The 26,212-nt window shown below is 41.7% G+C and overlaps 1 protein-coding gene across 9 annotated transcripts in view; it reads left to right on the plus strand.

Annotated features, from left to right (window-relative positions):
* LOC132399176 (major facilitator superfamily domain-containing protein 1-like) overlaps window positions 1-26,212 on the plus strand; it is a 67,673-nt gene that overhangs the window by 33,265 nt on the left and 8,196 nt on the right. For 6 of the 9 annotated variants that reach the window (XM_059979264.1, XM_059979259.1, XM_059979265.1 and 3 more), the window contains 10 exons: window positions 466-575; window positions 2,259-2,314; window positions 7,088-7,231; window positions 8,265-8,423; window positions 9,827-9,942; window positions 10,172-10,272; window positions 10,609-10,735; window positions 17,245-17,382; window positions 17,988-18,127; window positions 24,627-24,738. In XM_059979264.1, the coding sequence (XP_059835247.1) occupies window positions 466-575; window positions 2,259-2,314; window positions 7,088-7,231; window positions 8,265-8,423; window positions 9,827-9,942; window positions 10,172-10,272; window positions 10,609-10,735; window positions 17,245-17,382; window positions 17,988-18,127; window positions 24,627-24,738 (1,203 nt within the window). The other 3 variants (XM_059979262.1, XM_059979266.1, XM_059979267.1) reach the window with 3 other exon arrangements.

Consider the following 26,212-nt stretch of genomic DNA (forward strand, 5'->3'; position numbering starts at 1 on the left):
GATGTTGGAGTCTTTTATGAAGGATGAGGTTTCGGGGTTCTTGGAGTCTCCTGACAAAATAGGCCGAAGTCAGTATGGTTTCCTTACGGGGAGATCTTGTCTGACGTATCTGTTGGAATTCTTTGAGGAAATAACTGATAGGATAGACGAAGAAGAGTCAGTGGATGTTGCTTATTTGGGTTTTCAGAAGCCAAATTTCCCATTTATTGTCAATTTAATGTAAGTTTGTCTTCTCGACCTTTAGTGCCATTTCAACTTCATTTACACCTTTGGTTTGATGCTGGTAAGTTTACAACTGATATTGTCTGAGAGAAGAAAATTAGCTTGAGGATTTAATGATGATGTATTGATACTGGTCACAAATCCTGAATGGATAAGCAGCATGATTATGAAAAGTTTAAGGTTATTGGATACATTTCGATCTGTTGTCTCTGCCTGACTGTGTTGTGACCTGTGCCTTTCCAGAATATCACTTGTTTTAATTCTACCGTGACTAATGGGACAGCAGATTGTGTGAAAGGATTGGGAATGACCCCAGAGCAGTTCAACCTTCTCTTTGCTACCTATGCATGGATGTAAGTATCCTATTTAACAGAATATATGTTCCACAATGCCCTCTTCATTTTTACTCCATTTCTATGCTATGAACTTGGTAATATATTTCAGTGCAGACCTACATTCCCAGCAGCTCACTTTCAAAATTATCAATAAATTAGTCTAGTTACCAATATTCTTGTCAAACCAGAAATGGAGTATGGTAATCCTAGTGAATTCCATTTAACACCACAGGGGGTTCTATGTAAAGGCCCTATTTGTGGAATTTCTTGTTATATAAATTTTCAGACTATGTTTTTCTTACACCTTCTCTCTGAAATATCTTTATTTTATTTTGGAGACAAAGCATGGTAATTGGCTCTTCCAACCCAATGAGCCAACGCCACTCAATTACACCCTTCTGACCAATTAACTCACTATAACCAGTATGTCTTTGGACTGTGGGAGGAAACTAGAGCACCCAGAGGAAACCTGCAGAGTCATAGGGACTGTTTACTGATCATGGTGGAATTGAACTTGGGTCACTGGCACTGTAGTAGCATTAAGCAAACTGCTACACTACTGTGCCATTATCTGTTTGTGGTTGGTTAAATGGCTGGAATATTCAGTGTATACTCAGCAACCTTATATTCCTTTCCTGGCCTTCTCGGTCTGCTGCACTAATCAATTCACCATGTTCTGGACCATCTGTCTTTGTATTGTTCTTGCTTGTTCTTCACGGGAAAGGCAAGGCACCAAGTTTATCATGATTCACTTGTGTTCACCTGCATTTACTATGTAATTATAAATTACAGAGATGATTATTTATTTGCAATTAGAGGAGAGAAACAAGCTCAATTTGTTTTTGTCTTCTTCTCCAACAAGGACACTCTAAACCCTGTTGTCATAGATACTTGGAGCATGGAAAGAGGTCCTTTAGCCCATCTGGTTCAAGCCCATTTAAACCAGTACCACTTTCCATTTATGGCCCAAAGCCCACAGAACCGTTCCCATCCATGTAAGTGTCCACATATATTCTACATGGTGTTAATGTACTTGTCTCAACCATTTTCTTTGGCAACTCCTTCTATGTGTGGACCACCCTCTGGTTTACAAAACATTGTATCTCAGGTTACTATTAAATCTTTTCTCTCTTCTTGTATCTATGCTTTCTAGTTCTTAATTCACCAACCCTGGATAGAAGACACCCTATTTATGCCCCTCTGCAAATAATCTAGGATTTTCTTCTGGTAATGCTTATGTATATATCTCAAACTAGGAGAATCTTCTGGAAGAATGTGTTGTGAAACCTTTTTAACCGCTATCTAAGGCTTAGTTTCCGCCATTATAATAAGGAGCTCTAGTTTTGGGTGATTCCAATTGTATATCTGAGAATGACACCTTGTGTTCAATTGGCACAAAAATATACCATTGTAAAGCATTTAAATTATGGCATACTACAAAGATAATAGGGATGGAAATAGTTCTCCTCAGTCAAAGGTGGAGAAAGGAGGATGTGCAGGAGTTCATTCCAACATTAATACTTCAAAAGGCACAAAGTTCTTAGATACACAAGACACAAGAGTCCACAGATGCTGTATTCTGGAGCAATGCTGAAGGAGCTCAGCAGCTCTGGCTGCATCCATTGTTGGAAATGTACTGTTAACATTTTACTTGAGGCCCTCATCGTTTATTTTCATTTATTTACTTCATCTCTCCTCTAGAAATGCTGTGGTGGTGATACTGGCTGGGTTCTTCACAGACAAGCTGGGAAATTGCAGTGAGTATGAGGAATGGTATGAATGTAATAAAAGAGGACCTTAGCCCAGTAATAAAACCTCCTTCTGCACCTTCTGCATGGTGAAGGAGCTCCTGTTCTTGGGTTCTCCAGCTTATAAGGAACTGCATGGGAAGAAGGAACTGCAGTTGCTGGATTCTACAACAAGCAAAAACAAAAAAGGAAAACTTGGCATGGAGGTAAAAGTATAAATTGATGTTTCATAGTAACTCACAAAATGCTGGAGGAACTCAGTAGTTTAGCATCTAACCTACTCAAATAAATAAAGAGTTGACGTTTCGAGCTGAGATCCTTCATCAGCGCATTGACAGGTTTGAGGTGAAGACTCTGGACTGATGCAGGATAACACATTGACACAGAACATCGTCATATACCTTTTCCTCTACGGATACTACTCGACCTATGAAATACTTCCAGTGTTCTGTTTTGTTCTTGCAGGGGAAAACTAACAATACTTTTTTTTAAGCCGGAACCAAAGATCAAAGCATGATAACCATCAAAGTGAAAACAATTTTCATTTTCTTCTATTGGTTCAAAAATGTTAAAACCCGCAAATGGAACTTGTTATCTGAATGCTGCCTGTATTAGTGCATTGGCAGTTGTATGTCGGGTTTAATCCATTGTGTAGTGAATTAGATGTTATATAAAATTGTACAGGTTAAGACACCAAGGTTAAGTTAAGATTGGCTTAATAAACACGATCAGAAATTAGAAGCAGGAGATATGTCTGTATGCACATGATTAAGAACCATGTTCTGCAACTGCTAACCACATGAGCTACTTGACTTCAGTGGAGCTGAACTTTGGATGCAATGCTCAGTACACAAATGCCTGAATGGCAGAATATTAATTTATATTTCTAAGTACTTTGGGAGTTTCTGGTGCCCAGTTTCTGAACAAAATGCACTATATTTCCAGATATAAGTCAAATTATCACTACTGATTTGAGATTTTCTCATAGGAACTTTTAAAATTTTTCCTGCAGTGTAAAATGGATGGTTAAATTACCATTTCTACAGGCGGCAATGACTGACTTCAGGTGGAAACTTACTACAGATAACAGATCAACTGATGACTGATCCACAAATAGTGTTAAAATTCAACCCAAGATAGACTGCCTTATTACTTTCAGTTGAATGACTTAACCAACCAGGTTGAATAGTGGTGTATTCATTATTATTTAAGAAGCACAATGTTAAACTTTATCAGGATTTTACTGTCTCCCCTCATAACCTCTTGTGTGGTGGAGGTATTTGGTTCCAGAGGCGTTATTTTCCGAAGGTGTTAAATCATTTCAGAACTGTACTGAGCACACTCTTTTATCAACTATGCTCAGGTGGCCTTGAGGCCAAGAAGTTTAGAGATGGGTTGCCAGCCCATGATTGACCCCATTTTTCACCAATTAAATTGTCAAGGAAGATTGCAAACATAGAGTCGAGCCAGTATTCAGTGCCATCTATCAGCCTCTCACTCACTGCTGCCAGAAGACAGCATCGGTGTATAATGGTCTCCCTCTCCCTCTCCTGAGGGAGGGCCTCTCCATTTGAATATCGATGTTGTCAGAGGATGGTACCAGAGGAAGGTTTATTTAATGTGGATTGATGCACCTGAAAGTATTAAGAGTCACTGGTAGCTATTGAAAGGGAGATCAGATGCAACACCTATCACATCTATTTTGTGTGTAGAATATGTCTGAGATTCTAATTGAACTTACAGTGCTGGGGGATGATTTCTTTCCCCAGGATGGGAGCCTGCTGTACCGTGTATTCCCAGGTAGCCTCCCTCCTTGGTACTGACCTGGCCTGAATCTGTTTTGCAGTGACAAATTTGATCTGTTGCTCTCTGATCTCAGTTGTAAATCACAATTCCATTGCTTGCATAAAGAGGTGTAGCAAAAGAATTTGAAAATCACTCAGCAAGTTGCAAAAACAAACAAATGAAAATCAGATAGTATGTTACTTGTGTCTTGCATGAATGAATGACTTGCATTCATTTAAGCCACAACTAGGTTCTGGAGAGTACAGCCAAGTGTTTGCAGGATCTCCAGAGATTATGTTCAAAGTTTAAGTTTGTCACAAGGTATGTACACCTTACCAGGTATGATCACGAGATTTACTTTCTTGCAGGCACTTACAGAAAATAATAAATATAATAGAATTTTATGAAAAAACTATACATAAATAGACAAAGAATGACAAACAGCAGTGTGCAAAGTTCAAAGTAAATTCATTATCAAATACGTACATGTCACCATAAATAAACTGAGATACATTTTCTTGTGGGCATACATTATAAGTCAAAGAAACAGAATAGAATTTAGAATCTATTTTCTTTCCTACTTCCATCTCACAACACGAGGGAGTATAAGTCTTTATGCTGTGTCTCCGCTGCAATGTACAAACCATAATGCTGAACTGTAGTCCAAGATCAGCATTGTCACATAAACATCCCTTGTCTCCAGGTGAATGAGGACAGTGTGTACATCTGTGGTTATGGCATTGTCTGTTGATTGGTTGTTCTGATAGGTGAATTGTAGGGGGTCCAGTGTGGGTGGTAGCAAGCTGCAGATGTAGTTCCTTACCAGCCTCTCAAAGCATTTGCTTATGACTGAGGTGAGTGCGACAGGACGCCAATCATTCAGACATGCTACCTTGGTTTTCTTTGGTTCAGGGACAATGGTGGATGTTTTGAAGCGGGTGGGCACTCTACACTGGGAGACTGCACCCAACAGGATGGACATACATCCAATATGCAAAAGACAACAGACTGTGCAAATTCAAAAGAATAATGATACTAATAATAAATAAACAACAGATATGTGAGATGAAGAGCCTTGAAAGTGAGTCGATGGGTCGTGGGAACATTTCAGTAATCGGATGAGTGAACTGGAGTGAAGATATCCCTCTGGTTCAAGAACCTGCTGGTTGAGGGGTAATAATTGTCCCTGAACCTGGTAGTGTGGGTCTTGACATTCCTGTAACTTCTTCCTGCTGGCACTAGTGAGGAGAGTACAGCCTGGGTGTATGGGGATCCTTGATGATGGATTCTGCCTTCCACCATGTACCATGTAGATGTGCTCAATGCTGGGGAGGGCTTTACTCGTGATGGACTGGGCTGTGTCCACTGCACTGAATGAAGTAAAACTGTAAAATAAATATAGTACTTGGAACATGAATTGCAAAGAGTCCTTGTAGGCAGGTTGTCGAATTAGTTCAGAGGAATAATGATTGAAGTTATCGATGCCATTTCAGGACCCTGATGGGTGTAAAGTTGATCACTGTTTCTGACCCTGGTGATTTTGGATCCAAGGTTTCTGTATCTCCTGCCCGATGGTATCAGTGAAAAGAGGGTGGGGGTTTTGATGACGGATGCTGCTTTCTTGTGGCAGCACTCCTTAAAATGTGTGATAGGGAGTTTTCAAGAGAACGGTGAAATTATTCATTCTTGACTTTGGCATTCACATGCTGCCATCATTCAGAATGAGGGAGAGATTAGCATTATTTGTCACGTGTTCATAGAAACATACGGTGTAATGTATCATTTGCATCAAATCACATCAGCGAAGATTGTGCCCACCAGTGTCACCATGCTTTTCACACCAACATAGCATGCCAACCCTAGCCGTGCGTCTTTGGAATGTGGGAGGAAACCAGATCACCAGGACAGAATCCACATGGTCACGGGAGTATTGTACAAACTCTATACAGGCAACGGCGAGAATCGAACCCTAATCGATTTTACGGCTGACTCTGAAAAAACATTGCATTAGCTGCTACACTGCCATGCCGCCTCAGTGAGCCTCAGAGACACCAAGATGTTGTTCTTGGATCTTCCCCCTCCCATTAACTACTTAATTATATCTTCCACCATGCAAGCACATTCAGAGCTTTGATGTAATCCTTTGCTTGAAGCATCCCTTGGATCTGGGTGTTTTTACTGTATAATGAATCTACAGTATTTTTACTGTATAATGGACATGGAATCCTAAGCTTGGGTTGGTTGGCACTTCATGGTCAACTCCTATTTATGTTTTCCTCATTTCCTCATAGCAGCTCAGTGCTTAGCACAACACTTTACTGTGCTGGTGATCCAGGTTCAATTCCCGTTGTTACCTGCAAGGATTTTGTATGTTCTCCCTGTGACTGTGTTGGTTTCCTTTGGGTGCTCTGGTTTCCTCCCACAGTCCAAAGATGCACCTGTTGGTAGTTTGGCTGGTCATTGTAAATTGTCCCGTGAATAGGCTAGGATTAAATTGGGGATTGCTGGGTGACGCGGCTTGAAGGGACGGGATGGCCTATTCCACGCTGTATCTCAATCAATAAGTTTTAAAACTGAATTATTCACTAATGTTGAATTTGAATAAACTTGAGATCAAGATAAGGGTCCACCATCATTTTACAAACATTTTTAAAAATTATCTAGGAAAAGGCTTTTTAAGGAAAGGAATGCAATAAAATCCCAAAGACACTAGCTGTTCAGGAATATGTGTTGATGGATTGTAGCTTTCAACCATTGTTTGCATGATTTGTGTTTTGTTTCGTTCCTCTTCTGATTCGGGTGTTGGTCTTTTATTTTTTTGTCTTTAATTGGGTTCTTTCAAGTTTCTTGCTACCTATAGGCAAACAAATTTCAAGGTTGTATAATTTATACATTCTTTGAGAATAAATGTACTCTGAATTTTTGAAACTTGAAAGATGAAGTAAGTCTTCTGTGATGTCCTTTTGTTGAAACAGTTTTATTTGTTTTCCCCTGTAGTTGGTGTCATCTTGTTCTACTTTATTATTATGCTGGGCTCGGCTACCTTTGCTTTGGGATCCCATTTCAAAGGCACCAGTTACCTACTGCCATTGATGATCATTGGCCGATTTCTCGTTGGCTCCACCAGTGGGTCATTCTATCGTAAGTACCAGTTTCAATCTGTTGTTCACAGACTGACAAAGAATGGTCAGTAGCTTAGTACAGATTTTCTGAAGAGTTAAAATTATTCACTCATTCAGTCCAGCATCTTAATTACTTTTCTTTTGAGTTGATTTCTACCCTTCCTTCCTAAAGGACTGGATGGAAATGTGACGTCAGTTTTTGAAAAAAAAAAACTGAGAGCTTGGCTGTTTGTAGTTATCCAAAAACATGAGAAAGTTTTTGACAAGTACAGGCAAAGCTTGCCAAATTTCTATTCAGATATTGTGTTGAAGTAACTATCGAGTTTAGATATGAGAGTCTCTAAGGTACTACTCTCAACTACACAACTAGGTAGTTTGTTCCATATGTCCACAACTTACTGTGTAAAGAAATACTTCCCAATGTTCATCTAAAATCTCCCTTTAACCAGTCTCCACCATATTAGTAAAACATGATTTCCCTGCCCCAAACCCATGCTGGCTTTCTGCTAACATGCCTGTTCTTATCAGCTGCTTTTCAATCTCATTCTTCATCATTGTTTCCATCATCTTACTTACAATACACATGAAACTTACTGGTCCATAGTTAGCAGGGTAAGAATGGTCACCCTTCTGACATTCTGGGACAACGTTCACCCATCTCTGGTCTTTACCAGTCTTCAATGAAATATACATTAGAGGTTTGTATATATAATAACAGGACAGAGTTCCTTGTACCCTTAGATACATCTTGTCTCATCTGTTTTAGTGGGCATTAGCATTGCTGGTAAGGCCAGGGTTACTGCCGACCTTTAATTGTCCTTCAGAAGATGGCTGGAGTTTTGGACCTAGGAAGAAGTCCAGATGACCAGACTTCTAAGGACAATAGATAAGGGTCTTCTCTGGTCAAACCTGCATTCATACCCATACAATATTTTTTTAAATGGTAATTTTTGTGCTAATTCTGCCAGATCTGATTAATCTACCTTTATCCCTTAGTTTGAACTGAACAGTGCCTTTTCTCACTCACATTCTCTTCTTTTCAACTCTTTCAGTTGTTCAGGACTGTATTTTCGCTTTCTGGTTCAAAGATAAGGAGTTGTCATTGGCCTTTGGGCTGAAAGTGGCCTTCTCTCGTCTTGGCAGTGTCTTCAGCTTTTTATTCATCCAATCTTTTGAATCACGTTTTGGGCTGCAGTGGACTCTTTGGGCAGGTACGGATGAATGTGATGAACTTGAAGGCATGGACTTGAAAATTGTACAAAGAAAGTGAAATCAGTCTTGTGCCCTACTATCACCACATTAAATCAGATTATTAAATGCTTGTTACAGATACTACATGAGTGCAATCTGTTATTTTCATAATTAGTTTTAACCAAATTGAACTTTCCAGATAATGCTAGAACTATGCCGTGACTCATTTTCTGTTAAATAGTTAAATTGGATGTCGGTATAAATCTTATTCTGACATAACTAGTAAGTGAATTGAATTGATGCCACAATTTTCAATGCTTTGTAAACAGGATGATTTGAAACTTTCGTCTTCTGGACGATTGTTCTTAATTTTCCTTTGTTCTCTCCACACCTCCTCTCCCACGCCCTGCCTCAGCAGTTCTTGGTCAGCGGAAAGGTGCTACGAACTGTCCCTCTACTGATCCTAGCCACCCAGATATTGTAGACAATGAATCCTTGCCAAGCTATTCCCCATTCTCTGCTCTCTTCGTCATAGCCACTATGGAATGATAGCATCTAACACTTTACAGTACAGGCAACCCCGGTTCAATTCCTGCTGCTGCCTATGTAGAGTTTGCACCTACTCCACGTGGATTTCTTCCCACAGCCCAAAGATGTTGCATTTTTTAGGTTAATTAGACATCATAAATTGTCCTGTGAATAGCCTAGGATCTAATTGGGGGATTTAGTCTGCCACACCACTCAGCAATCAGCAGGTTTCATGGAAAGGGTAGTGTTACAGTGATATTTCCCCAAATAGCTTTTATGTTTGATTTTCTTGTATCTCTAAGTGCTAAAAGAATAATTCCCAGTTAGATCACCTTGTGATTTTAGAATGAGGTCAGCGGTTGAGATTCATTAATTTATATCATCTACAGTAGATTGAAACATAAAATGAAGTGTGTCATTTCCGTTAACAACCAGTGCTGGGGACAGCCTGCAAGTGTCACCACACATATCCGGTGCCAACATAGCATGCCCACAACATTCAGCAGAACAGAGAATACAACAAAACAGAAGACAACAAGTAACAAGACAATGGCAAAACAAGGCCCTTTCGGTCCTCCCACACCCCCACAGAGACCTCCAACCCCAGGACAGGCTGCTGGTCCTCAGGCAGATTTGTGGACAAGGGGTTCTCATTCCCCAACAGATTCAAAACTTGTAGATCCAGGTCATCGCCAATCAGGTTTCAACTTCCGTACTTCCAATCCACCTTCAGGATTCAATCTTTCATATTGATCTCAGGATTTGCCATCAAAACGACCCTGAACTCCAGGCCTGGTCGCCAAATCATTTATCTAGTGGGGCAGCAGCTCTTGTGTCTGTCTGTTGTGGTGTATTTTTGGCAGTAGTGTGGATATCTTATTGTTCATTTTCTCAGGAACTTTGCTGTGTGTTCTTGGCTTTGTCTCAGCCATCATCGTTGGCATCCTGGACAGAAGTGGGGCAAAACAGCTGGGACTTGACGTTGTCCACCAGCAGGAATCCAAAAATGTGGTGGGTAGATTCAGTGGCTCAGGATTTAACTTTGGAAAAAAGTTACTGCTTTTGAATATGGAACAATTATCTTTAGTAATCAACTATTTTGGTGAGTAATCATTGGTCCTTAAAGTGGACCATTGGAAGCTGTGTAGCAGAAGCTTTATTTACATTATTTAGCCTGAGTGGGATCTAACTACAGCTCCCCCACAGGGTCTTCTCTGACCTTCTTGTTCTTTCTCCCCAGAGACTAAAGGATATTTGTCATTTGTCTCTCCACTACTGGCTGCTGGTGCTTACCATCATGTTCTTTTATAATGGATTCTTTCCATTTATTGCTGATGTCACGTAAGTAGAGTTCAATGTATTAAACATCTAAAGTGTTTATACCATCTCCTGAATGGTCTGATCTTGTTACTTAATTGTAAAGAATCATTGCAAGTTTTTCTTCATTTCTCACACCTACTGTACCTCTCTTTATTTTTAAACATTGAGATGCTCTACAATGGGACAGCAGTGATTTTTCATTCATAGTTGACTCTTTGTCTTTTCTGTGGTAGCTGTCATTGCATACTGCAGTAACTTCAAATCTCTGATTAATTCTTTGCAACAGTCTCCAGGATTATTCATGCGATGAGAAAACTAGATACAGGTGACTATTTCAGTTATATCTGTTATATCTAGGCATTTATTTTTCAGCAAGTTCATTCAGGATAAGTATTCTAGGTACAGTAATCAGGAAGCCTCCTACATTGCTGGTGCTGTGTTCGATACCTCGCTGCTTCTACTACCCATAGCTGGAATCCTCATTGTGAGTATCATCTGCTTTGTTCTAACTCGGGATTTCCCAACCATTTTTATGCCATAGACCAATACCATTGAGCAAAGGGTCCGTGGACCCCAGGTTGGGAACCCCTATTCTAAATGCAACATAGATTGTGATCACCAGGAACATCAGACATCCTTTTCATGGATATTAACTGTATTGAGCTCAGGCTGAACTTTAAAGTATGAAGTAAACAGATAGCAGAAGAATCCAAATTACATCCCCTAACAATATTACGTCCCTCTAACAATATTTCCTGTTCCTATACCATAAAATAATTTTGTGTTTATTTGCTGAGTAATACAAATTTGGTTTACATATTTAATCATCCATTATGATTGCTAATCACATTTAATCAACTATTATCATTGTTTACTTACAGAGAATGGACTTTCTTCACTTTCTTGTTAATATCATACTATATCTAGAATAGAAACATAGAAAACCTACAGCACAATACAGGCCCTTTGGCCCACAAAGCTGTGCCGAACACGTACCTATCTTACAAATTACTAGGCTTACCTATAGCTCTCTATTTTACTAAGCTCCATGTACCTATCCAAAAGCCTCTTAAAAGACCCTATCGTATCTGCCTCTATCACCATTGCCGGCTGCCCATTCCACACACTTACCACTCTCTGAGTAAAAAACTTACCCCTGACATCTCCTCTGTACCTGCTCCCCAGCACCTTAAATCTGTGTCCTCTTGTGGCAACCATTTCAGCCCTGGGAAAAAACCTCTGACTATCCAAACGATCAATGCCTCTCATCATCTTGTACACCTCTATCAGGTCACCTCTCATCCTCCATTGCTCCAAGGAGAAATCGCCAAGTTCACTCAACCTGGCATGCTCCCCAATCCAGGCAACATCCTTGTAAATCTCCTCTGCACACTTTCTATGGCTTCCACATCCTTCCTGTAAGGAGGCGACCAGAACTGAGCATAGTACTCCAAGCGGGGTCTGACCAGGGTCCTATATAGCTGCAACATTACCTCTCGGCTCGTAAATTCAATTCCATGATTCATGAAGGCCAATACACCGTATGGCTTCTTAACCACAGAGTCAACCTGCACAGCTGCTTTGAGCGTCCTATGGACTTGGACCCCAAGATCCTTCTGATTCTCCGCATTCCCAAAAGTCTTACCATTAATATTATATTCTGCATTCATATTTGACCTACCAAAATGAATACTTATCTGGGTTGAACTCCATCTACCACTTCTCAGCCCAGTTTTGCATCCTCTCAATGTCCCACTGTAACCTCTGACAGCCCTCCACACTATCCACAACACCTCCATCCTTTGTGTCGTCAGCAAATTAACTAACCCATTCCTCCACTTCCTCATCCAGGTCATTTATATAAATCATGAAGGGTCCCAGAACAGATCCCTGAGGCACTCCGCCATGCAAAATATGACCGTCTACAACCACACTTTGTCTTCTGTGGGCAAGCCAGTTCTGGATCCACAAAGCAAGGTCCCCTTGGATTCCATGCCTTCATACTTTCTCAAAAGCCTTACGTGGGGTACCTTGTCAAATGCCTTGCCAACTGCTCTACCTTCAACAATGTGTTTAGTCACATCCTCAAAATATTCAATCAGGCTTGTAAGGCACAACCTGCCTTTCACAAAGCCATGCTGACTATTCCAAATCATATTATGCCTCTCCAAATTTTCATAAATCCTGCCTCTCAGGATCTTCTCCATCAACTTACCATCAGACTCATTGGTCTATAATTTTCTTGGCTATTTCTACTCCCTTTCTTGAATAATGGAATAACATCCACAACCCTCCAATCCTTCGGAACCTCTTCCGTCCCCATTGATGATGCAAAGATCGTTGCCCGAAGCTCAGCAATCTCCTCCCTCACCTCCCACAGTAGCTTGGGGTACATTTCGTCCGGTCCTGGCAACTTACCCAACTTGATGCTTTCCAAAAGCTCCAGCTTGATGCTTTCCAAAATCCTCTTTCTTAATATCTAATGCTCAAGCTTTTCAGTCTGCTGCAAGTCATCACTACAATCACTAAGATCCTTTTCCATAGTGAATACTGAAGTACCCATTAAGTACCTCTGCTATTTTGTCCAGTTCCATACACACTTTCCCACTGTCACATTTGATAGGTCCTTTTCTTTCATGTCTTTATCCTCTCGCTCTTCACATACTTGTAGAATGCCTTGGGGTTTTCCTTAATTCTGCCCACCAAGGCCTTGTTATGGCCCCTTCTGGCTCTCCTGATTTCCTTCTTAAGCTCCTTCCTAGTGGCCTTATAATCTTCTAGATCTCTAACATTACCTAGCTCTCTGAACCTTTTGTAAGCTTGTCTTTTCTTCTTGAGTAGATTTATTACAGCCTTTGTACACCATGGTTCCTGTACCCTACCGTAACTTCCCTGTTTAATTGAAATGTACCTATACAGAGCTCTACACAAGTATCTCCTGAATATTTGCCACATTTCTTCTGTATTTTTCCCTGAGAACATCTGTTTCCAATTTAAGCCTCCAATTTCCTGCCTGATATCCTTATAATTCCCCTTACTCCAATTAAACGCTTTTCTAACTTGTCTGTTCCTATCTCTCTCCAATGCTATTGTAAAGGAGATAGAATTATGATCACTATTTCCAAAATGTTCTCTCACTGAGAGATCTGACACCTGAGCAGGTTCATTTCCGAAAACCAAATCAAGTACAGCCTCTCCTCTTGTAGGCTTATCTACAAAGTACCTACTGTGTCAAGAAACCTTCCTCAAAACCTCTAACAAACTCCACCCCATCTGAAACCCTTGCTCTAGGGCAGGGGTCAGCAACGTTTACCACTGAAAGAGCCACTTGGACCCGTTTCCCACAGAAAAGAAAACACTGGGAGCCGCAAAACCCGTTTGACATTTAAAATGAAATAACACTGCATACAACGTTTTGTTTTGCCTTTATGCTATGTATAAACAAACTATAATGTGTTGAATTTATGAAATTGATGAACTCCTGCAGAGAAAACGAAATTACATTTCTGCATGCAACAAAAACATTTTGAACTCCGAAAAAAAGACGTTGGGTTGAAGGTTACTTTGAAGTAAAATACTCAACGTCTATTTGAGTCCTTCTTGTATTTATGAAAAACGCCAAACTTAAATTTGCCGCCAGCAGCAAACCAAAAATAACGTCAGCCAGCTGTCAACCTGAAAAATAAAAGGACTATTTCACTGAACAATGAAAACATATGAATATACGTAAAATAATAGGCAATTAAAATATTTATCATACTTGTTCAGGTTGACTCACACCTGACAATGCAGTCGTATTCAGTAGGGATGGATCGATGCTTAGGGGAGTGACCGGGAAGGATAATGTGTTTTTTTCCTCTCTGAACTCACAGAAGCGTTTCCCAAACGATGTTTGCATTGCGATGATTGCAGAATGTAAATACTCCGAATTTATCATGTCGTGACCTTGTTTGAACTCTCTCAAATTGGGGAAGTGAGACAATGTGCCTTTCTGTAAATCTCTGGCAAACACTGTCAACTTGCGCTCGAATGCCAAAACATCCTCCAACATGTGCAGGGCTGTGCGTCCTTTCCCCTGAAGAGCTGTGTTCAGCGTGTTCAGATGCGCTGTCATGTCTACCATGAAGTGTAGCTTTTCCAGCCACTCTGGCTGTTCCAGCTCAGGAAAGTTGAGCCCTTTGCTGCCCAGGAAAGTTTTCACTTCTTCCAGACACGCGACAAAGCGTTTCAGCACCTCCCCTCTGGACAGCCAGCGATAAAAACACGTTGTAGCGGTTGCTACACGCAGTCAGTAAACTGCAGTCAAAGATAGCTTTATTCGAACTAAACAGCCTTGCTTTTAAGCCTCCCTCAACCCGCCCCCCATGGGCGCGGATGCTGCAAAAGACACGTACTCACAAACCCCCGTAGGCTATCTCCCTTAGCCTGAACGCTGGCTAATTGTGAGTCGGTTCGGATGTGTCAGGAAATGGGTCGCCACAACGTCTTATTTAGATTGTACAAGATCACCATAATCCTCAAATTTAGATTTACATTTCAAAAACTAACAAACTAACATAAAATACATTTTAATTAAATACTGACCATGTAGCGGTGTGCTACACGCAGCGCTAAAATTACGACATGGAGTCGGTAACTGCAGTCCAAGGAAAAAACTTTATTCGAAATCTTCAGCCTCACTTTTAAGCCTCCCTCAACCTGCCCCCCCCCCCATGGTGCAGAGGCTCCAAAGCTCTGTGCTCGCAAACCCCCGTAGGCTATCTAATTGTGAGTCGGTTCAGATGTGCCAGGAAAAGGGTCGCCACAACCAATTATTTCCCAAAGCAACAGGGAGCCGCAGCACAGACGTAAAAGAGCCACATGTGGCTCCGGAGCCGCGGGTTGCCGACCCCCGCTCTAGGGAGATGCCAATCGATATTTGGGAAATTAAAATCTCCCATCACAACAAATCTGTTATTATTACACCTTTCCAGGATCTGTTTCCCTATCTGCTCCTTGATATTCCTGTTACTATTGGGCGGCCTATAAAAAACACCCAGTAAAGTTATTGACCCCTTCCTGTTCCTAATCTCCACCCACAGAGACTCCGTAGACAATCTCTCCATGATGTCCACCTTTTCTACAGCCGTGAGACTATCTCTGATCAACAGTGCCACGTCCCCACCTCTTTTGCCTCCCTCCCTGTCCTTCCTGAAACATCTAAAACCCGGCACTTGAAGTAACCAATTCTGTCCCTGAGCCATCCAAGTCTCTGTAATGCCCATCACATCATATCTCCAAGTACTGATCCACACTCTAAGCTCATCCGCTTTGTTCACAACACACCTTGTATTAAAGTAGACACATCTCAAGCACTCGGTCTGAGTGCGTCTCTTCTCTATCACCTGCCCATCCTCCCTCTCGCACTGTCTATAAGCTTTCTCTATTTGTGAGCTAATGTTCTCTTCCCCAGTCTCTTCAGTTCAGTTCCCCCCCGCCCAACAATTCTAGTTTAAAATCTCCCCAGTAGCCTTAGCAAACCTCCCCACCAGGATATCGGTCCCCCTGGGATTCAAGTGCAACCCGTCCTTTTTGTACAGGTTACACTTGCCCCAAAAGAGGTCCCAATGATCCAGAAATCTGAATTCCTGCCCCCTGCTCCAATCCCTCAGCCACGCATTTATCCTATTCCTATTCTCACTGTCGCGTGGCATAGGCAGTAACCCCGAGATTACTACCTTTGCGGTCCTGCCTCTCAACTTCCTTACTAACTCCCTGTAGTCTTTTTTCAGGACATCTTCACTTTTTCAACCTATGTCATTGGTACTAATATGTACCATGTCCTGTGGCTTTTCTCCCTCCCACCACAGGATATCTTGGACGCGATCCAAAACATCCTGGACCCTGGCACCTGGGAGGCAACCTTCCATCCCAGTTTCTTTCTTGTGTCCACAGGACCGCCTGTCTGATCCCCTATCTATAGAGTCCCCTATCACTACTTCCTTCCTCTTCCCTTCCCTACCCTTCTGAGCCACAGGGCCAGACTCTGTGCCAGCGGCATGGCCACTGCTGCTTCCCCCCAGGTAGGCTGTCTCCCCAACAGTACTCAAACAGGAGTGCTTACTGTCAAGGGATACAGCCACAGGGGTACTCTCTAGTACCTGACTCTTCCCCTTCCCCCTCCTGACTCTGACCCACTTGTCTGTCTCCCGTGGTCCCAGTGTGACAACCTGCCTATAACTCCTCTCTATCACCTCCTTGCTCTCCCTGACTAAACGAAGGTCATCGAGCTGCATCTCCAGTTCCCGAACTTGGTCCCTCGGGAGCTGCAGCTTGACATACCTGCTGCAGGTATGGCCATCCGGGAGGCTGAGACTTTCCAGGACACCCGGGTAGTAAAAAAAAAACTCCCTTCGCTCCGAAAAATCAGCAGTTCACTCACAGCTTTCTTGCTCCAAATGGGCATTATCTCAATTCAGGCCCATGAAACTACTGGCTTCACACTCGCCTGTACTGTTAACTTTCTCTTTTGATCTTTTTATTATTGTACTTTGAAATGATTGCAGTTGAAATTACTGACTGAAGGTAAAGAAAAATATAAAACCCATTGTTGATACCTAACTGGTATGACTCTCCCAAACATTTTTTCATTGAAACATTGGAGAACTCTGTCCTACAGCCAGGACAACATATAGATTTGGCTATGTGACAGCCATAGAGTCAGTGAGACATGTGTTTCCCAAGTAAGAAAGAAGAAACATCATCAAATATATTAAATGTATACAGTGATAAACACTAAAAAATAACATAGGATACAAAACATGTTAAGGGAGAGAGTAGCTTACCAATCTATAACTAAATAGAAGGAAGGATTTAAGTAATTGTGTGGTTTGCTACACTGCCTGAACTAGGCCCCACACCCTCCCACTCACCAACAATGAGCACTTGTCCAACTGCTCTGTTATATATTCATGTACAAATTAATCAATTAAATGTTTTAAAAATCATTTTCAGGATTACATAGGATTAAGAGGAATACTCATCTCGATATGTGCTGGGTTGACAGTCCCTGTTTTCGCTCTTTTGGCATTCACCTTCGTACCACCAGTGGTTTCAATGATATGGCTGGGAGTCACCTATTCATTTGCTGTTGTAAGATGTTATTTTTATTTTCTCTCCACTGACAAGTAGCTCTCATTAAATTCTTTCACCATCTACACACCCATTCCAGACATTCTTTTCTCCCCTCTCCCATCGGACAGAAGATCCAAAAGCCTGAAAGCATGTACCACTGGGCTTGAGGACAGCTTCTACCCGACTGTTATCAGACTGTTGTTTGACAAGGTAGACTCTTGAACTCACAATCTACCTCATTATAATTGTGCACTTTATTATTTACCTGCACTGCAGTTTCTCGGTAGCTTTTACACTTTATTCTGCATTGTTAATATTTTACCTTATTCTAGCTGAATACACTGTGTAATGATTTGATCTGTGTAAGCAGTTTGCAGAACACCTTATCAGGTACCTGTGACAATAACATACTAATCCAGTACCAATACCAATACACCAAAGCATTCATCATTACAAATGGGTTCAGGGTTATTTAAAATACACTTTAAATATATTGTAGTAGTTTATGCAGTGAACTCATAGTCAACCCAGCAAGGGCATATTGTGATAATATCTTTGCAGTCATTTTCTGATTTTAGGTACTTACTTGCTATTTTTATCGGTAAATTCTGATTATTTCACAGGCAAGTCTGTGGCCCTCTCTCATTTTAGTGGTTCCTTCGGCAAACCTTGGAACAGCTTTAGGAATCACTACTTCAGTGCAAATGATTGGTGTTGGTGTTTGCAACTTGATTGTTGGACGGATACTTGGAACCAAATTCAGGTAAGCTTTTTCATTCTATACTGGTCACTAATTTGCACTATTTGATTTATTATTTTATGTTGTTTTATTTCTGCCATCTTAACATAGAAACATAGAAAACCTACAGCATAGTACAGGCCCTTTGGCCCACAAGGTTGTGCTGAACATGTCCCTACCCTAGAAATTACTAGGCTTACCTATATCCCTCTTGTTTTCTAAGCTCCATGTACGTATCCAAAAGTCTCTTAAAAGACTGTATTATATCCGCCTCCACTACCTCTGCCGGCAGCTCGTTCCATGCACTCACCACTCTCTGAGTAAAAAAACTTACCCCTAACATCCTACTAGATTCACTAACCATACTGTTCAGAACTGGGTACAGGTTCCACACTGCATGATGACAGTGAAAATGTTGCATATTCAATATAGACCCAGATTGCTTGATACATTTAGATGTAGTTATCTGATAGGGAGACTAAATTAAAAATGATAGATGTGACAGAACGTGAACTTTAACTTTTTGAGTCAGAAAACCTTCAGGTCCCTGTACTTAACATTAACTGTTTCCTCCGCACACAGATGATGCGTGACTGGCTGAGTTCTTCCAGCATTTTCTGTTTTTGTTTATTTCCGATTCCAGGAAATACTGTTTTATTGTTTTTTGTATCTTCTCTCTCATTTTATTGGAAAATTGCTCTGCGGCAGACCTCTTCACCACGTGTCCTGTTCACTTTCCCATATCCTGAACATGAATTATTCTTCATACTAGTGCTTTGATAGAGAATAGCATTTGAGTTATTCGACTATGGTGTCAATCTGAGTCCATGGCCTCCTCTATTGCCGTGATGAGGCCACACTCAAGTTGGAGAAGCAAAACCTTATATTCCATCTGGGTAGCCTCCAATCTGATAGCATGAACATCAATTTCTTAAACCTCCAATAACTGCTCCTCCTTTTCTTTACCATTCCTCATTCCCATTTCCCTCTTTCATCTCATCTCCCTACCTGCCCATCACCTCCCTCTGCTGCTCCTCCCCTTTCCTTTCTTCCATGACCTCCTGTCCTCTGTTATCAGATTCCCCCTTCTCCAGCCAATCTCTCTTTTACAAATCAACGTCCCAGCTCTGTGTTTCACTGTTCCCCTTCTGCCAATTTCACCAATCACCTACTACCTTGAACTTCTTCCTCCACTCCCTACACCTTCTTGCTCTGACTTCTTATCTTTTTGTTCCAGTCCTGATGAAGGGTCTCAACCCAAAACATCAACTACTTGCTCTTTTCCAGAGATGCTGCCTGACTGCTGAGTTCATCCAGTGTTTTGTGTGTGCTGCTTTGGATTTCCAGCAGCTGCAGATTTTCTCTTGTTTATGTACCTGAATCATCTGAGCAATGAATACTGAACATAAGTAATACCCTGTGATTTGTGTTTCTCCCTTCTTCTTTGTATCCTGGCTTCTCTGACAGCAATTGTAATATAATTCACAAAGACCGGTGATCAAGCCGTGAAGTGTATACTGTATGGCTGTACAGTTCAGTTACTCCCTGAACACGGTCAAGTTACCAACGGCTTTGACGGTGTCCTGCAGGAAATATTTACATTGTAATTTTGAATAAAATCAATGACCCAGAGTGGCCACACCGTACTCTTCAACCTCAAGCTGAAGTGGTTCTAATGTGGACAAAATTAAATCTTTATTTGCTTTTTTTGTGTAAGTGAAATGGAATTACACTGGTCTCTTAACTTGGTAAGCTGCCTCATGTGTGGCACCTTTTCAAAGGCCTTCTGAAATTGAAATGTGCAACATCCACTGCATCCCCTTTATCAATCCTATCTATTATCTCCTCAAAGCATTCCTATAGGTTCTTTAGGCAAGATTTTCCCTTACAGAAACCATGCTGACTTTGTCCTATCTTGTCCTGTGTTACCAAGTATTCCATAACCTTATCCTTAACAGCTGAATCTTCCCAACCACTGAAGTCAGGCTAACTGGTCTATACCTTCCTTTCTGCTGCCTTCCACCAGTCTTAAAGAATGTAGTGACATTTGCAATTTTCCACTCCTCTGGCACCATGCTGGAGTCCAGTGTTTTTTGAAAGAAGACATCTTTCACCATCCAAAAGCAGTATCAACACTGACAAGAAAATCAACTGTTCTGGGTTCCTTATCAACTGCTCTGGTTGTCTGTGTACAAGTGTTTTTTTTTTCTCTCTGTGGTGTTTCTTTGCAAAATGTTTCTTCTCTCTGCACTTGTTACATGATGTACTGAGGTGAACATGATTCTCTCCAGCACAACTTATGTTTCCTGCCACTCTGGGTTTCTGTTTGCTTAGCTCAAAGACTTAGTCCGTAAAACTTTTATGGGTTTATCTACTTTACAGGTATTCTGTTCTGTTTAGTGATTAATTACTTTTAAGTTGAACTGCATTCTCTCTCTTACATAAGAAATCTCATCTGTTTTCTCCAAGGGCACGTTATGTTTCTGTAACAATCTTTCTGTCTTCCTTGAATGTCCTATTCCATACAAGCCTGTCTCTCTGATTACTACTTCTGCTGTAATTGCAGACGATAATTTGGAGAGTTTTCACTACCCAGTTCTATATTAGTAACATAATTTACTCACTTCCTGCCTTGTTAAATGCATGCCTCTGGAAGATGATGTTTTTGTGCAGTTGTATATATATCCACTCTTTAACCCAATCTGACCAATGAGAATAAACTTCACGAACTTCTGCCCTTTTGCATTAAGTTTGATGGTCTTGTCCTATTTCCTACTCTAAGTTCATTGCTGCAGCATAGTTTTGGCAAACTAATTTGAATGTCTTCCACATTCCCTCAATGTTTCCTTCATCTATTTCAGGAGCCAGCAATGTTAGTGGAGTATTCCACCAAACAGTTTTTAAACATAAGACCCATCTTCAAGATGTTCACCGAAAGGGCATGTAAAATGCTTTAAATAGTCATTTCCATTTCTGCCATCATATACTGATTTATTTTTAATCAATTTTACCTGAGGATTGTAATAGAAGACATAACAGTACAGCACAGTACAAGCCCTTCACCCCATGATGTTGTCAGTATTTAACCTACTCTGAGATTAATTTAACCCTACCCTTCTACATACCCTCCATTCTTCTATCACCTAAAACAAAGAAACAAAAACTTATGCTGAAGCAGAATAAAAGATTAGATTGATTAATCTACAGATCTGTATTATGAAATGCAGAACCTTTTTGATCTCCTCTGCATTAATAGAGGGTTGGGTTAAGCTCTTTGATCTATGAAGCCAACAGTAGTAGCTCTTTTTCCTGACCTGTGAATCAGTAGATGATATATTCATTTTAGGGTCCAATTTCTAATTTCCCCAAGGTTTTGCAGGCCAAAAGGATTGCCAGTTGGATAGAGATCTCTGACTGAGTAAGATGCCTGAAGGATCTCTGGAAATGGCCCAGTCTGGGTAGAATGAGAGAATATGCAAATGTGAGGATTTGGAAAGTGAGGGTTCGATTGGGGGGTTTGAAGATTAAAAAGTCAAAGAGAGAACATAGTACAGAGCTGTGGTCTTCCGTTGGGGAAAGTGAGGGTGGAAAATAAAGAAGGCTGAAAGATACATGTCTGGGAGGAGGGGTGGCATTACTGGTCAGGGATACAGTTACAGCTGCAGAAAGGGTGGGTAATGTAGCAGGATCCTCTTTTGAGTCAGTATGGGTGGAAGTCAGGAACAGGAAGGGGGCAGTTACTCTATTGAGAGTATTCTATAGGCCCCCTGGTAGCAGCAGAGATACTGAGGAGCAGATTGGGAGGCAGATTTTGGAAAGGTGCAAAAATAACAGGGTTGTTATCATGGCTGACTTTAACTTCCCTAATATTGATTGGCACTTGATTAGTTCCAAGGGTTTAGATGGGGCAGAGTTTGTTAAGTGTGTCCAGGATGGATTCCTGTCACAGTATGTTGACAGGTCGACTAGGGGGAATGCCATACTAGATCTAGTATTAGGTAACAAATCGGGTCAGGTCACTGATCTCTCAGTGGGTGAGCATCTGAGGGACAGTGACCACTGCTCCCTGGCCTTTAGCATTATCATGGAAAAGGATACAATCAGAGAGGACAGGAAAATTTTTAATTGGGGAAGGGCAAATTATGAGGCTATAAGGCTAGAACTTGTGGGTGTGAATTGGGATGATGTTTTTGCAGGGAAATGTACTATGGACATGTGGTCGATGTTTAGGGATCTCTTGCAGGATGTTAGGGATGAATTTGTCCCGGTGAGAGAAGATAAAGAATGGTAGGGTGAAGGAACCATGGGTGACAAGTGAAATGGAAAATCTAGTCAGGTGGAAGAAGGCAGCATACATGAGGTTTAGGAAGCAAGGATCAGATGGGTCTATTGAGGAATATAGGGTAGCAAGACAGGAGCTTAAGAAGGGGCTGAGAAGAGCAAGAAGGGGGCATGAGAAGGCCTTGGCGAATAGGGTAAAGGAAAATCCAAAGGCATTCTTCAATTATGTGAAGAACAAAAGGATGACAGGAGTGAAGGTAGGACTGATTAGAGATAAAAGTGGGAAGATATGCCTGGAGGCTGTGGAAGTGAGCGAGGTCCTCAATGAATACTTCTCTTCGGTATTCACTACTGAGAGAACTTGATGTCAGTGAGGACAATATGAGTGAGGTTGATGTTCTGGAGCATGTTAATATTAAGGGAGAGGAGGTATTGGAGTTGTTAAAATACATTAGGATGGATAAGTCTCCGGGGCCTGATGGATTATTCCCCAGGCTGCTCCACGAGGCAAGGGAAGAGATTGCTGAGCCTCTGGCTAGGATCTTTATGTCCTCGTTGTCCACGGGAATGGTACCGGAGGATTGGAGGGAGGCGAATGTTGTCCCCTTGTTCAAAAAAGGTAGTAGGGATAGTCCAGGTAATTATAGACCAGTGAGCCTTACGTCTGTGGTGGGAAAGCTGTTGGAAAAGATTCTTAGAGATAGGATCTATGGGCATTTAGAGAATCATGGTCTGATCAGTGACAGTCAGCATGGCTTTGTGAAGGGCAGATCGTGCCTAACAAGCCTGATAGAGTTCTTTGAGGAGGTGACCAGGCATATAGATGAGGGCAATGCACTGGATGTGATCTACATGGATTTTAGTAAGGCATTTGACAAGGTTCCACATGGTAGGCTTATTCAGAAAGTCAGAAGGCATGGGATCCAGGGAAGTTTGGCCAAGAGGATTCAGAATTGGCTTGCCTGCAGAAGGCAGAGGGTCGTGGTGGAGGGAGTACATTCAGATTGGAGGGTTGTGACTAGTGGTGTCCTACTAGGATCTGTTCTGGGATCTCTACTTTTTGTGATTTTTATTAACGACCTGGATGTGGGGGTAGAAGGGTGGGTTGGCAAGTTTGCAGACTTCACAAAGGTTGGTGGTGTTGTAGATAGTGTAGGGGATTGTCGAAGATTGCAAAGAGACATTGATAGGATGCAGAAGTGGGCTGAGAAGTGGCAGATGGAGTTCAACCCAGAGAAGTGTGAGGTGGTACACTTTGGAAGGACAAACTCCAAGGCAGAGTACAAAGAAAATGGCAGGATATTGGTAGTGTGGAAGAGCAGAGGGATCTGGGGGTACATGTCCACAGATCCCTGAAAGTTGCCTCACAGGTAGGGTAGTTAAGAAAGCTTATGGGTGTTAGCTTTCATAAGTCACGGGATAGAGTTTAAAAGTCGCGATGTAATGATGCAGCTCTATAAAACTCTAGTTAGGCCACACTTGGAGTACTGTGTCCAGTTCTGGTCGCCTCACTATAGGAAGGATGTGGAAACATTGGAAAGGGTACAGAGGAGATATGCCAGGATGCTGCCTGGTTTAGAGCGTATGGATTATGATCAGAGATTAAGGGAGCTAGGGCTTTACTGTTTGGAGAGAAGGAGGATGAGAGGAGACATGATAGAGGTGTACAAGATATTAAGAGGAATAGATAAGAGTGGACAGCCAGCGCCTCTTCCCCAGGGCACCACTGCTCAGTACAAGAGGACATGGCTTTAAGGTAAGGGGAGGGAAGTTCAAGGGGGATATTAGAGGAAGGTTTTTCACTCAGAGGGTGGTTGGTGCATGGAATGCACTGCCTGAGTCAGTGCTGGAGGCAGATACACTAGTGAAGTTTAAGAGACTACTAGACAGGTATATGGAGGAATTTAAGGTGGGGGGTTATATGGGAGGCAGGGTTTGAAGGTCGGCACAACATTGTGGGCCGAAGGGCCTGTAATGTGCTGTACTATTCTATGTTCTATGTTTTTAACATTTTAAAAATGCTTTCTTATTCCCACATAGGACAATCAATATGGAATTCAGGAAAATGGTTTTGCTGAGTTCATGACCAGGCTTTTCTGAAATGGAGATAAATGTTTTAACATCTTGTCACCCGGAATGTTGGATTGCTGTTGCTTTGAACACTTGCATTTTCAAAGTATTAGGGGAATGGTTTTTCCTTTACTCCATTCTCCGCAAGTAACACTGGGTGTTTGACCCGCAGTGATCCGAAGATCCCAGTGTGGCGCTGGCAGTGGATGTTGATCTTCATGCTGGCCAACACCATCTGCTGTTTCATCACTTCCGTCATTCTCAATATAGTGGACACAAGACAGGTAAGGGTCTCACGTTAAGGTAAAGACTTAAATGGAAAGAAATATTCAGCTTCTGATACTGATTCATATTTATTCATTTATCACATATACCTCAAAACATTCAGTAAAATGCATCCATTGCATTAATAACCAACACACCCTATGGTGTCTGGGGGCAGCCCACCAGTGTCAACTCACATTCCGGCTCCAACATAGGATGTGCTCAACTGCATTATTTATTAAATGATGCACCAGATACTCATAAAGCAAGCTGTTACATGGAAATCCACACTACACTAATTTGGTTCATGCCTTGGGAGGGGAATTGTTTGATTCCATTCATATTTCAGTCCTCAGATTGGGGCTGCAGCCTGCCACCCTGCTTCCTCAACACTAACAGTCCCTCCACCTGTCTTTGTGTTGTCTGTAAATTTGGCCACAAACCCATCAATTCCTTCAACCAAATCATTGACATCCAATGTGAAAAGAAGCAGTCCCAACACAGACCTCTGTGGCACACCACAAGTCACCGGCAGCCAACCAAAATAAGCTCCCATTATTCAGGCTCTTTGCCTCCAGCCAGTCAACCATCTTTTATCCTTGCTAGTTTCTTTCCTGTAAAATAATGGGTTCTAATCTTGTTCAGAAACCTCATGTGTCGCACCTTGTCAAAAGTCTTCTTCAAATCCAAATTAACAACATCCACTGACTCTCCTTTCTCTATCCTGACTGTTATTTCATCAAAGAATGCCAACAAAACCTTCCAAGGCACAAATCCATGGTCTCACAAGACTAACGGATGCCTATATATAACTATAGATACTATTGAGGCCGATGACCTACTGGTAGAGCTTAAAGGACTGGATCTCTGGCATTGAATCTGGTGCTGTGGCTCAGAAGAACAGGGAAGTGAGAGGACTCCAGAACTGATAGGAGTTCCATAGTCAGAGGAATAGAGACGAGGTTCTGTGAGCATGAGAGAGATAGCCAGATGATATGTTGCCTCTCAGGTGCCAGGATCAAGGATGTCTTGGATCGTATCCATGGCAATCTCAAGGGTGAGGGTGAGCAGCCAGAACTCCTGGTACATACTGGCATCAATGACGTGGGTAGAAAAGGAAGAGGAGATCCTGAAGGGAGACTATAGGAAGCTAAGTAACAGGACCTTCAGGGTAGTAATCTCTGGATTACAGCTTGTGCCGAGTGCCAATGAGGTAAGAATAGGATGGTTTGGCAAGTGAATGTGTGGCTGAGGAACTGGTGCCGGGGGCAGTGTTTCAGATTTATGGATCACTGGGATCTCTTCTGAGGAAGATATGACCTGTACAAAAGGGATGGGTTACACCTGAACCCAAAGGGGTCTAATATTCTTGTGGGCAGGAAGACTGGAGTTGTTAAGGTGTGTTTAAATTAATTTGGCAGGGGGATGGGAACGGAAGTGATAGTACTGAAGATGAAGTAGTTGGTTTACAAACTGTGGCAATGTGTAGTGAGA

This window comes from Hypanus sabinus, chromosome 9 (assembly GCF_030144855.1).
Source record: "Hypanus sabinus isolate sHypSab1 chromosome 9, sHypSab1.hap1, whole genome shotgun sequence".
NCBI lineage: Eukaryota > Metazoa > Chordata > Chondrichthyes > Myliobatiformes > Dasyatidae > Hypanus > Hypanus sabinus.